The following is an 11,047-nucleotide window of genomic DNA, read 5'->3' on the forward strand; positions in this document are numbered from 1 at the left end:
TTTGGGTGATGCGCTATGTTGGGTTTGCGCTAAACATACGCTTTGCATTTAGGCCAAAAAGTTCCACTTTAGTTTCTTCATACCACAAAACTTTTTGCCACATGGCTACAGAATGTCCTGAGTGTTTTTTTTGCATACTTCAAAACATGATTCAAGGTGGGCTTTCTTGAGTAATGGCTTACTTCTTGCCACCCTACCATACAGGTCAGATTTGTGGAGTGCTTGGGATATTGTTGTCACATGCACACTTTGACCAGTCTTGGCCATAAAAGCTTGTAGCTCTTGCAAGGTTGCCATTGCCTCTTGGTAGCCTCTCTGATCAGTCTCCTTCTTTCTTGGTCATCCAGTTTGGAGAGACAGCCTGATCGAAGCAGGGTCTTGGTGGTGCAATACACCTTCCACTTCTTAATAATCGTCTTGACCATGCTCCAAGGGATATTCAAGGCCTTTGATAAGTGGAAAAAATATATCCTCATTTAAATGCATGAAACGTTGAGGCACTGACACAACAAAATGTGAAAAAAGTTCAAGGGGTGTAGACTTTCTATAGGCACTGTATATATGAAATCTGCTCTGGGGAAAATAGTAAACAACAATGTACACCTTTGCATTTTGAACAGTTTATTTTGTATTCCTTTGATTTAAAAGCACTACACTCTTAGGTATGTAACACAAGACTGGTCCGTTTTAGTGCAATGAACGGCTCCACACTAGCAACATCACTTCTTATACAGCATGTCTAGTGACGGCCATGTGACACTGTACCTGTAACACACTGAGACTGACTCTAAGGTTTGGAGAGGTGCCACACCAGCTGTATTTCAGCTTCCCCCAAAACTTCTATCTTCCCACAAACTTTCTATCTTTTTAGTGCTCCATTTATATGACATTATTTTTAAATGTACATAATTCAAATTGGCATTTAAGAACCCTCATTCAGTTTCATATAAACACTACCCGTCAACCATATTTGGACATCGATGCAGAACAGCTGGTGTGGTATTAGCTTTACTAACAGAGAATGTCATTATTTGGCCTGCTTTGCACTTGGTCTGTAGTGTGATATTTTAGTAACTTTGCCACCTTCAGCACAGAAGTCTTCCTCATTGTTACAATGAGTACACTATCCCATTTGCAACTTTGACATATTTGTAATGCACAGTAAAATTAAGATTGGCATGTGTGTGTGTGTGTGTGTGTATATATATATATATATATATATATATATATATATATATATATATATATATATATATTATATAAATTGTGGACCAAAGTCACCATGTCTAGTACCACAGGCATAAATAATTTGTAGAAAATCTTTTGACTTATGAAGTACTCCAGGAGGGGGATGTGAATGTTTAATTATATACTTCAAATCAGGTCCTGAAGGGTCACAATACGTTTTGCCAGGGTCCCTAGGGGCAAATAGGGGCACTAAATGACCCCACTGGAATGCAAAAATGGATCAGTATGTTTGAAATATGCACCATGGCATGGCAGTAAATACCACACTAGTAATATCTGTCCTGAAGTTATGTAAGACAGAGGATGTGAAGTTTAGTTCAGTTATCCTCAATCCGTAGCCCATCAGGGGCTGACGTCACTAGTGCAGCCCTAGCAATAGGGCCTAATGAACACTGAATGCAAATGGATCAGAAAAAAAAAACACAATAAAAGACACAACACATACAGTACACCCATCCCAGCAAGCTATCAAAAAGGACAGACTCAGATTGCAGGGTCTATTTTAATGATCTATATCAAGTGGGCAATACTGCCTCTTCCAGATCAGATCTTTGTTCCACCTAACCACAGGGATAGAAATAAGACTTCTATTGGATAGCAGTTTCACCGAGTCCAGGTTTTAATATAAGCTCAGGTATGTTGTCTTATACTCATAATGAAACCACAAGTGGATTAAACTGCTATGCAACAGAAGTCTTATTTCCATTCCTTAACCATTTAAAAAATAAGGGTAAAATCCTAGGTTCTGAGGAGGAGGGTGCAGGACCCATGCACCCTCTATATTATATTCATACTACCTGTGTAAAACACTGTCAGCATGAATTGAGAAAATCAGATTGCTATTTACCATCAAAATGTGTTGATCCTGCATAATTTGGGTAGTGTAAATAGCGTACAGTCTTCATTTAAATCTGAAATTTGAGTTGGCTGTATTTAGATCATTAAATAGAATACACCCATGCTTTAAGAGACTATAACTCTGAAGACAGACTTTCGTATACTAAATTATCTACAAGTAGAAATACAAAAAAAATATTAATTGACATTTCCTTTTCATGATTTTTTTTTTAGTGCTACATCCATTTGTAATGAACAGTTTATCCAATAACAATGACGTGCGCTCTCATCCTTGCTGTGCACAAAGCAGAAAAAAAAGAGGATAGAGTTACAAGTTACACACTGCTAAACTGAAATATAACAGGTCCTTTATGTTTTCTGTGGCTTCTGTAACAGATTCTGGAGATAACATTTATAGGATAGAGATTATAACAGGACTGAACGTATCACACCATCACCCCAGTCTGCTTTTAGTTACAAGGACACCTGTGAACGTTGACAGGACCACACATGACAAAGACTACCCTGTCAGAATCTAAGACTAGTTCAGAAGTCCACTGCTTTTTAGTTTAGCCTCTTCTTTATTTATACAGGACCACTGTTAGACATAGGTAAAAAGAATTCACAAAAAATATTACATTTACTTTCAGTACTGAAGCAAATCCAAAACATCAGCAAATAACCTCAAACTACTGAAACCGAACTTGAAGGTAGGGGCAGGCACAGCCGGGAGTCAAGGTTATAACATAAGCGTTTAGTGTAGCAATACAAATCTTGTGTTTTTGTAAGTACAGATCAAATCTTTGAAATGTCAATCATTTCCTTTGCTGTTTGTCAGATTCTGTCCAGTGGCCTAGCTGCGGTTGGACCATTTATCTAGTGAAGAGGTACCTGGAATAAACAGTGAAATGGAATTTTAAAAGTCTTGTTTATCTATCTTAAGGGAAGGAGTCAAATAAATAGGACCAACAATGCAAGGCCTAAAATGACAGTTTTGATCACAGTGTACCATAGGGTACTTTGGCTCATTATTTCTGGTTTCATGTTAGGCATACAATGGTACAGACAAATATGGAATGTAAACATACCTTTATCACCTGAAATGTCACTGTGATTTATATGGAGAAACCCACTGTACCATTTACTTGATTAATAAATACAACAATGCCTAGCACACTGCTAGTATCTGGATAAAATAGTTCCAAGCATTTCACAGACCAAAAAAAAAAAAAAAAAAAAAAGTAACTAACAAATTTCAAGTTTAGGTTTAGTCAAATATGAAAAAGCTTGAAACTCCCCCCAAGTCACTTTACAACCCTTGCAAACAATTATTTAAATAAAAAAGATATAAAATGCAAAAAGTTTTGCAAACACAATGCCAAGCAAAACTATAAAATTCAAGATTGCCAGCTAAAAAATTCCCTTTAAATATCCCTGCCTGATACAAACTACTGACTTGTGCATAAAAAGCCACGCCAGCTGCCAATACAGTCTTGTTAACAGCAGCAAAGTGGAGAATGAATAAAGCAAGACTTGATTCTACGTATAAATTACCGAGCCATTTTAACTTGGTTACCCCATCTTTAGATCTGGTAGCCACAGCAGATCAGGTCGATCATTATTAGCTTAGAAGGCCAGAAAAAAAAATAGCAGTTCAGTCCAGCTCATGGGGTCTATGAACAGAAAGACAGGGAGAAGATGCTCTTCAATGGCTATCAGACTGGGTTGGTTTTCAGAAGGGTTCTTAGTAGAGAGTTAGGCTGTACTGGAATTCTCTCTCTAAAAGCAAACTTTTCCATTGCTGTACCAATGAAAAACAGGATCCTCGTCTGGCTTTATTCTGTCTCCGATCCAATATATCTCAAACAGCTTACATTTATTATATAATTTTACTTGCCAGTAACAAGAGAGTATATGCTTGGAAGGCTAGGAAGTGGTTCCAGATCAGCCATTTATTCTATACTGTTTTGCAGCCTCCACATATCCATTTTTGAAGCACCCTGCCACGTTGAACTGGTGGGCCATTAACTCCACAGCCGGAGGGCCTACCTAAAAATACAGACCTGTATCACAGAATACATCAGATGCTTCCTCCCTGACCCTTTTCTTAAACAACTCCAGCAGCCAAGGTAAAGCAGCAGCCAACAAAGTGAGCTGAGAGAGACAGAGGGGGAGCTGACGGTAGGCGCCGTCCACTCAGTCTCAGCAGCAGGAAGAAGAGGAAGCCTTGCGGTTGCCATGGAGGTCAATGGTGTTGCCCAGAATGGAGTGCTCCAGCTGCTCCTCCACAGCCAGCACCTGCCTCACAGCCTCTTCAAACGCCACCTCCACATTTGTGTCGTCCTTGGCGCTCGTTTCGAAATAGGGGTAGCTGCCGTTTTCCTGGCACCAGACCTGGGCTTCCTCTGGGGTCACCTGCCTCTCGCTCTTGTCCACTTTGTTCCCCAGGATGACAAAGGGGAATCTCTCCGGCTTCTTCACGTCAGAGTAGAAGATGAACTCTTTCTTCCAGCAGCCCAGGTTCTCGAAGCTCTGGTGGTCGTCCACGCTGAAAGTGAGCAGGCAGCAGTCGGCCCCGCGGTAGAAGGGAGTACGCAGGCTCTTGAATCGCTCCTGCCCCGCCGTGTCCCAGATCTGCAGTGTGACGAAGCGCCCGTCCACCTCCAGGTCCCGGTTCAGGAACTCCACCCCAATGGTGTGGAAGGACTGCGAGTCGAACTTGTTTGTGACGTACCTATTCATCAGGGAGCTCTTCCCCACCCCGCCGTCCCCCAGCAAGATCACTTTCAGCAGCAGCGACTTTCCGCTCATAATGGGAGCTGACTGGGAATCAGTCTCCAAATTGCAGCCTCCTAAAAAACAATTCATTTTAAATCGCTATGGTATTGTACACGAATGTGAAATTAATAATTCAAGAAGCTACAATTCAAAAGAGTACAAACCAATGCTTTAACATTATTAACATTTGTGGTTTCTCTTATTGTGCCCAGATTGTTTTTACGTTTATTCAAAAAATATATATATATAAAGATATATATATTATATATATATATATATATATATATATATATATATATATATATGTATATAATGTCCAATAAATATAGCTGCGAATTTTTCAAAACGTTAGGTATTCTTTTGGTTTTCCTTAATGTTCATGTCATTTCTAAAGCATTGTCCTGCTGACTAGGAACAGCAATTACAGATTAAGATATTAAGGAACCGAGATTTATCTGCGACCTGGCAGCACCCACTCTCCCGGGCACTATCCCAATCTGAGGACCCGGCTTCCAATTGAGCAAACGCTTTCTGAACAGATGCGTAATGTTTACAAATGCTCACTATTTCGAGGCCACGGTTTTTCAGCAACGCACGCGTACTGTGAGAGAACAAAATACATCGAAAATAAAAATAATAATTGACACAGTTATAACTAACAATGCACTTAATTGAAAGTTCACTGTTACATGCATGCTATTAACAACGAAACTGACTGAATAGTGAAGTACCAGCATAACACGCCCAGGCTTCATCACTACAGTATTTTCTCTGAGATGAAATTATTATGACTCAGTTAACTTATTTGTTAAAGAAATGTTAATTTACCTCTTGCACCTGAGTGACAGCGATTTCAGTTACTTTTTTTTTTTTTTTTTGGTGTGCTGACCCTTTTTCTTATTAACCGAACTGCAGGTGCCGCGCAGCCGCGTCACTCCCAGATCAAGCGCGCCCCTGACGTTCGTCGGGGGCGCGCTCGTTGTGCTTTTGATTTTATCAAAACCTGGTGCTAGAGGGCGATACAACCCCGTCCACTAGTAAACAAAACACACGCTCAAAATAATTACATGTACTCTGTATGTCTAACCCAACCACTCCATACCAGTACTGTCTAGTTTAATGTTGCATTGCCAATTCCATTGCCACAAGTGAAATATACGTGCTGCTTCCTTTCCTGCCCTCAATCCAGTACTACTGACTGTTGCAGAGCGGCGCATGCGTGGAGAATTGAGATTTAACAGTACCGGATCAAATAATTTATAATGTATTGACTTTTGCGGTACAGCTTTCATATTTAGTTTTGATATAGATATTGTGGGTTGTTTTTGTTTGTTTGGGTTTTTTTTTTTAATAGCATTTGCCATGACGCTTTGTGGTGCGATTTAATTTGCAAAACGCGGTTTTGTTTCCTGTTGATGTAAATCTGTGAAGAACGAAAATGTAATACGCCACTTTTTATTTATTTATTTATTTATTTATTTAATGCACAGACATAAATTCTATTAATTGATAAAACGTGGTATGGTTGCTGTCTTTAAAAAAAAAAAAATAGTTAAACATGAGTAAAATGGTAGATCTTTTTTTACTTTGTCTTTTGAGTTTTGCGACATACCTTTTAAAATGATACATCGGTGTTGAAAATTACGACACGTTTCATGTTTTTAAGAGTTCAGTACCCTTATAAGTGTAAAAGCATAGGAAAGTGTAAAAAACCACGGGGTATTCTGATACCCGGTAACATATTTATATGGTGTGCAGTTCTGGTCACCTCGCTATAAAAAAGATATTGCTGCTCTAGAAAGAGTGCATAGAGCGACCAGAATTATATATATATATATAAGGCATGTCATATGCAGACAGGCTAAAAGAATTGAATCTGTTCAGTCTTTGTTAAAGAAGACTACGTAAATTGCATTTAAGCATTCAAAATTCTAAAAGTGTTTTAAACTTTTAAATTTCATTCCCTGCCTCAAAATGGCTTCCCATGTACCTGCATGGGCCTGTCAGAACAACATTTCCCATAATCCTCCTGCTCATATGTAGATTGGTTTACCAGTACACACACCTTACGTAAACAGTTGTAGCAACACATGGGAACATGTAAGCTGATACAATTTGCTAAATCATGCTACTAACAACCAAACATGCAAGACCGAATACAAACTTTTTATGTTCTTATGCCCTCGAGTGGTTGTTATGGCCTCCCTCTGTAAACTTTTATGTTCTTATGTCTTAGAACTTATATATTTCCCATGTACCCTTAAATGAGCTGCTCTTCACTTCTAACTGCCACGGGTAAGCTGGCTGTAATAAGGGCTAGGTGAGTCAAGGTACCTTTAGAGAAGTAACATCCAGAAAAATCATCTAGTGATCTGTTTCCTTCTGTTTTTCTGGCAATACACTGCTGTGAAGGTGCTGGGCCTTCCTAGTGTTATGCTGTCATTTGCATGAACATGCTGGACTATAGCAGCTAGATGCAAAATGGATTTTAAATTAGATTTGTATGCCAAGTTTTTCTTGGTTGTCTAAATAATATTAATGTTGTAAATGTCTTCATGCTATTAAATAATTATTTCAACCGTGACCCAACGAATTAAACTTTGAACCTTGGTTTGAAGAAAAAGGGGGTTTCTCAAATGAGCGATAATGTAATCCTAGTTATCATAACATGTTGTTAATGTAAATAAGGGGTAAGATAGGGTGGAATTATTTGCCTAAGCACTACACAGTGTTTCACAGGATTTGGGTACGGTGTTTGCCTGCAGTTAGAGAGGTAATTCAGCTTCAGAAGGTATTCACCTCACTTTCACAGTCAGGTGGGGTCCAAATTGCTTGTTACACAGGAAGTGAATTTATAGTCTGGGGGCAGGTGAAATGGATTCATCTTAATAAAAGTAAAAACAAAACCCATTACAATAAAATGAGGGACTTTAATGTTAAGGTGAATTATTATTTTTTTTAAGTGCCTTCATTTGACAAAAAAAAACACCAACACATAAGACTATATGATGTTCGGTTTTAGGGTTACGGATTCATTGCTGATGGCGATGCAAAACACCAAAGAACCTGCAGGATGCTGGAGAGTCCTCGCCCTGTCCCGAGGGCACTTGAACCAAGACACCATGGAAACGGATGTATTTGAGCCAGCCAGTGCTTTCTCAGACCTGGAGTTTGGGGCTTTAAATACATACACAGGCCCTGGCAACAACAACAGCAGGAGCAACAAGGAGCTGCCCATCATTCTATGGTGAAGTGCCAGCCTCTTTGCCCATTTTCCCAGTCAGACTGAGAGAATCGACTGCCTCAGAGCTTCCTGCCTGTTCACCAAAAACAGGAAGGTGCAGCTGCACAAATAGACCAAATCCATTATCTTCTACAGGACAGATTTCCGTGCATATGAGGCCCCCTTGCCGCGGTTACCCCACCAGACCTGGGTGCTCTTCCACGAAGAATCACCCATGAACAACTGCATACTGTCACACTGTCCTGGAATCAGGTTGTTTAACTGCACTGCCACCTTCAGATGGGAGTCTGACTATCCTCTCTCCTTGCACTGGCTTCCTTCCGTGGACTATCTGACTGGGCCTGCGGTCTCGCTACAGGAGAAGAATTGCTGGAGACGGGATGGGTTGACTCCGGTGCTCTACGTGCAGTCTCACTGTGACGTGCCCTCTGACCGGGACAGATATGTTCAGGAGCTCATGAAGCACATCCAGGTGAAGTTTAGCTGCTCTTTTCCTTGTCATCAACTCTGATTTACTAGGGGCTCTCGCCTCACTGTCTGACAGATGAAGTTCTAGCTTCCTTTTTATCTTTCCCAGCATTAGGTCACCACAGAGCTGTGACACTAGCATTGAGTGGATGTATTAGTCAATGCTCCTTCTATTATTGATGCTTTGTAGTTTGTATGCATTTATATGCTATTCATATAAGCCAAGAGAGAAGATTAAAAAATGCATATACTATATTCTTGCTCTTGTTTTTGGTCAAAATTGTGGAGGGGACAATGACAAGGGCTGTTCCAAAATCACTTCAATGTGCACTCACAGATTACTATGCTCACAGAGCTATTAATAGCAAGTAGGTGGGTGTTTTAAACTCTGTTATAACAATCTGCAATTGTGCATCTTTCATTCCTTATGTAAGCGTATGCATACTTCCAAATAAAAGATAAACATAAACAAGCAGAAAATAGACAAGCAGAAAAATCTATGCACAAAAATAGTATGTAGACTGCAAGGCTCTGCACATCAACAAAGAAGTGTTAAAAACAAAACTACTCATTAACTTGTGATTATAAGCCCCCCCCCCCCCCTTCTGAATGTAAAAGTGTCTATGTAGACAAGCGTTCTTCTTTGTACAGTAATCTTAAATCATTGTAGCCCAGCTGAAGTAGATCTAAATACTGGAATGTTATTTATTTATTTTTTTTACTCTCCATATATTGACTCTTACGGGAAGTGCCTAAACAACAAAAAGTTTCCAAGCCAGAGACTGGAGGACACCTCTACTGCCACTATGGAGGATGGCGAGTTTATGAGCTTCGTCTCGCGCTACAAGTTCCACCTGGCTCTGGAGAATGGTATCTGCAGCGACTACATGACGGAGAAGCTGTGGCGGCCCATGTACCGCGGCTCCCTCTCTGTCTCAGACTGGATGCCCAACAACCACTCCATCGTCCTGATCGACGACTTCCACTCTCCGAAGGACCTGGCAGACTTCCTGCTCTCTCTGGATTGGAATGACACGGAATATTTGCTCTAGCTGAAGTACAAGCAGCATGGGGGGATCACCAACTACTTTCTGGTGGACAGCATGGAGAGGCGAGAGTAGGGGATGAACGATATAAGCAAACCCAACTATCTCAATGGCATTGAGTGTTTTGTGTGTGACCAGGAGAATGAGAGGCAAGTGGCAGAGAGAGCCCACAAGAGGGCACAGCTAAATATGCCACCCCCAGAGTCCAGGATTGCCACAAATAGCCACATGGGATGCCCGTTGCCCAGACCAGGCTATGGGAATGTGGAAAACATCACAGAGAATGATAGATAGGCCTGTATTTGTCTCCTGATTCACCTTCAAATGATATGGATTATTGGTGGAAAGCATTATTAGAGTTAAAACTGAAATTAAAATTGAACAAATAATATAATGGTAAACTTGAATTGGATACAGAAAAGTAGTAATTATTCAAGTAACCTAAAGAACACCCAAAGTCATTTCAAAATTGCAATGAAAACTGGTGTTGAAAATAAAGCCTGTTCTGGTTTATTGCTTCAGTTAGATGCAGATGTGGCCACAGGACTACTGGCAGAGCCTGGACCAGGCAGAGGGGCTGGAGGCCATGATTCTCCACAACGAGACAGACCCTGGGAAACTGTGGGATTACATCCATGACATGATGATGAAGAGGGGCAGGCGTCACTGAGACCCAGATCCATGATTCAGAACTGCCAGTCTGAGGCAACACGCAAACCAAAGAGAGCATTTTAGCCTACACCCATGACTACACCAAACTGGAGGAGCCATACATAACTTGTGCCAAAATCAGCCACAATTGCTAGTCAGTCGTGGGCAGGCTACATCCAAACCAGTAACTCTCCGGTCAGTATTTGATGCAAGGTATCTTGATGCAATCTGTGCACAGAACCTGAAATAATAAATACCGGGCAGTGATGCGTGTATCATGAAATCTGTTACTGTTTTTATACACTTTTTTATATGTATGTTTTAGGCATGTTCAATGATAGTGCTACTGCTCATGTGTGTGGCACTGTGTGTAAAATCCTTTTAAAATAAAAAAAAAGACAAATAAAAAACCAAGCCCATTTTGTTTTGTTTTTACATTTTATTTGTAAACCCTCGCAGTTATCACATACATAAAAAATACTTATTTGAAAACAGAAACTTTTCTGTTAATCTTCAGACATTTGAAATACATCCTACAACTACAGCGCCCTCTAAAGGCTTTTTAATTACTTTTCCAAACCATCCCTTAAAGAGCAGACCAAGGAGAGAAGATGTGTAAATGTAAATATTTGCAGTTCATTAACATATAGTAATAATGTCTTAGGTCTAGGGAAATATGTTTGGTAATTAAATTTGCATTATTTTCCTTGCTGTATATATATATATATATATATATATATATATATATATATATATATATATATATATTATATTA

General features: G+C 39.9%; 1 protein-coding gene and 1 pseudogene across 2 annotated transcripts; one reads left to right on the top strand and one right to left on the bottom strand.

Moving 5' to 3' along the window:
• Positions 1–1,476: 1,476 nt before the first annotated feature.
• On the bottom strand, positions 1,477–6,335 carry rab9b (RAB9B, member RAS oncogene family). 2 transcript variants are annotated; one of them, XR_005950629.1, is made up of 3 exons: positions 5,692–6,335; positions 4,149–4,937; positions 1,477–2,976 (listed from the first exon to the last, which is right to left on the bottom strand). XR_005950629.1 is itself a non-coding variant. In XM_041255699.1 (2 exons), the coding sequence occupies exon 2, from the start codon at positions 4,894–4,896 to the stop codon at positions 4,288–4,290; it is 609 nt and encodes a 202-aa protein (XP_041111633.1). In that variant the 5' UTR covers positions 4,897–4,937; positions 5,692–6,335; the 3' UTR covers positions 1,477–4,287. The 2 variants fall into 2 exon arrangements, 1 of the variants encoding a protein (XP_041111633.1); XM_041255699.1 differs by having other exon boundaries at positions 1,477–4,937.
• A 1,489-nt stretch (positions 6,336–7,824) lies between these two features.
• On the top strand, positions 7,825–10,702 carry LOC121318719 (annotated as a pseudogene).
• Positions 10,703–11,047: the final 345 nt, after the last annotated feature.

The sequence above is a fragment of the Polyodon spathula genome, chromosome 7, assembly GCF_017654505.1.
Source record: "Polyodon spathula isolate WHYD16114869_AA chromosome 7, ASM1765450v1, whole genome shotgun sequence".
Taxonomy (NCBI): domain Eukaryota; kingdom Metazoa; phylum Chordata; class Actinopteri; order Acipenseriformes; family Polyodontidae; genus Polyodon; species Polyodon spathula.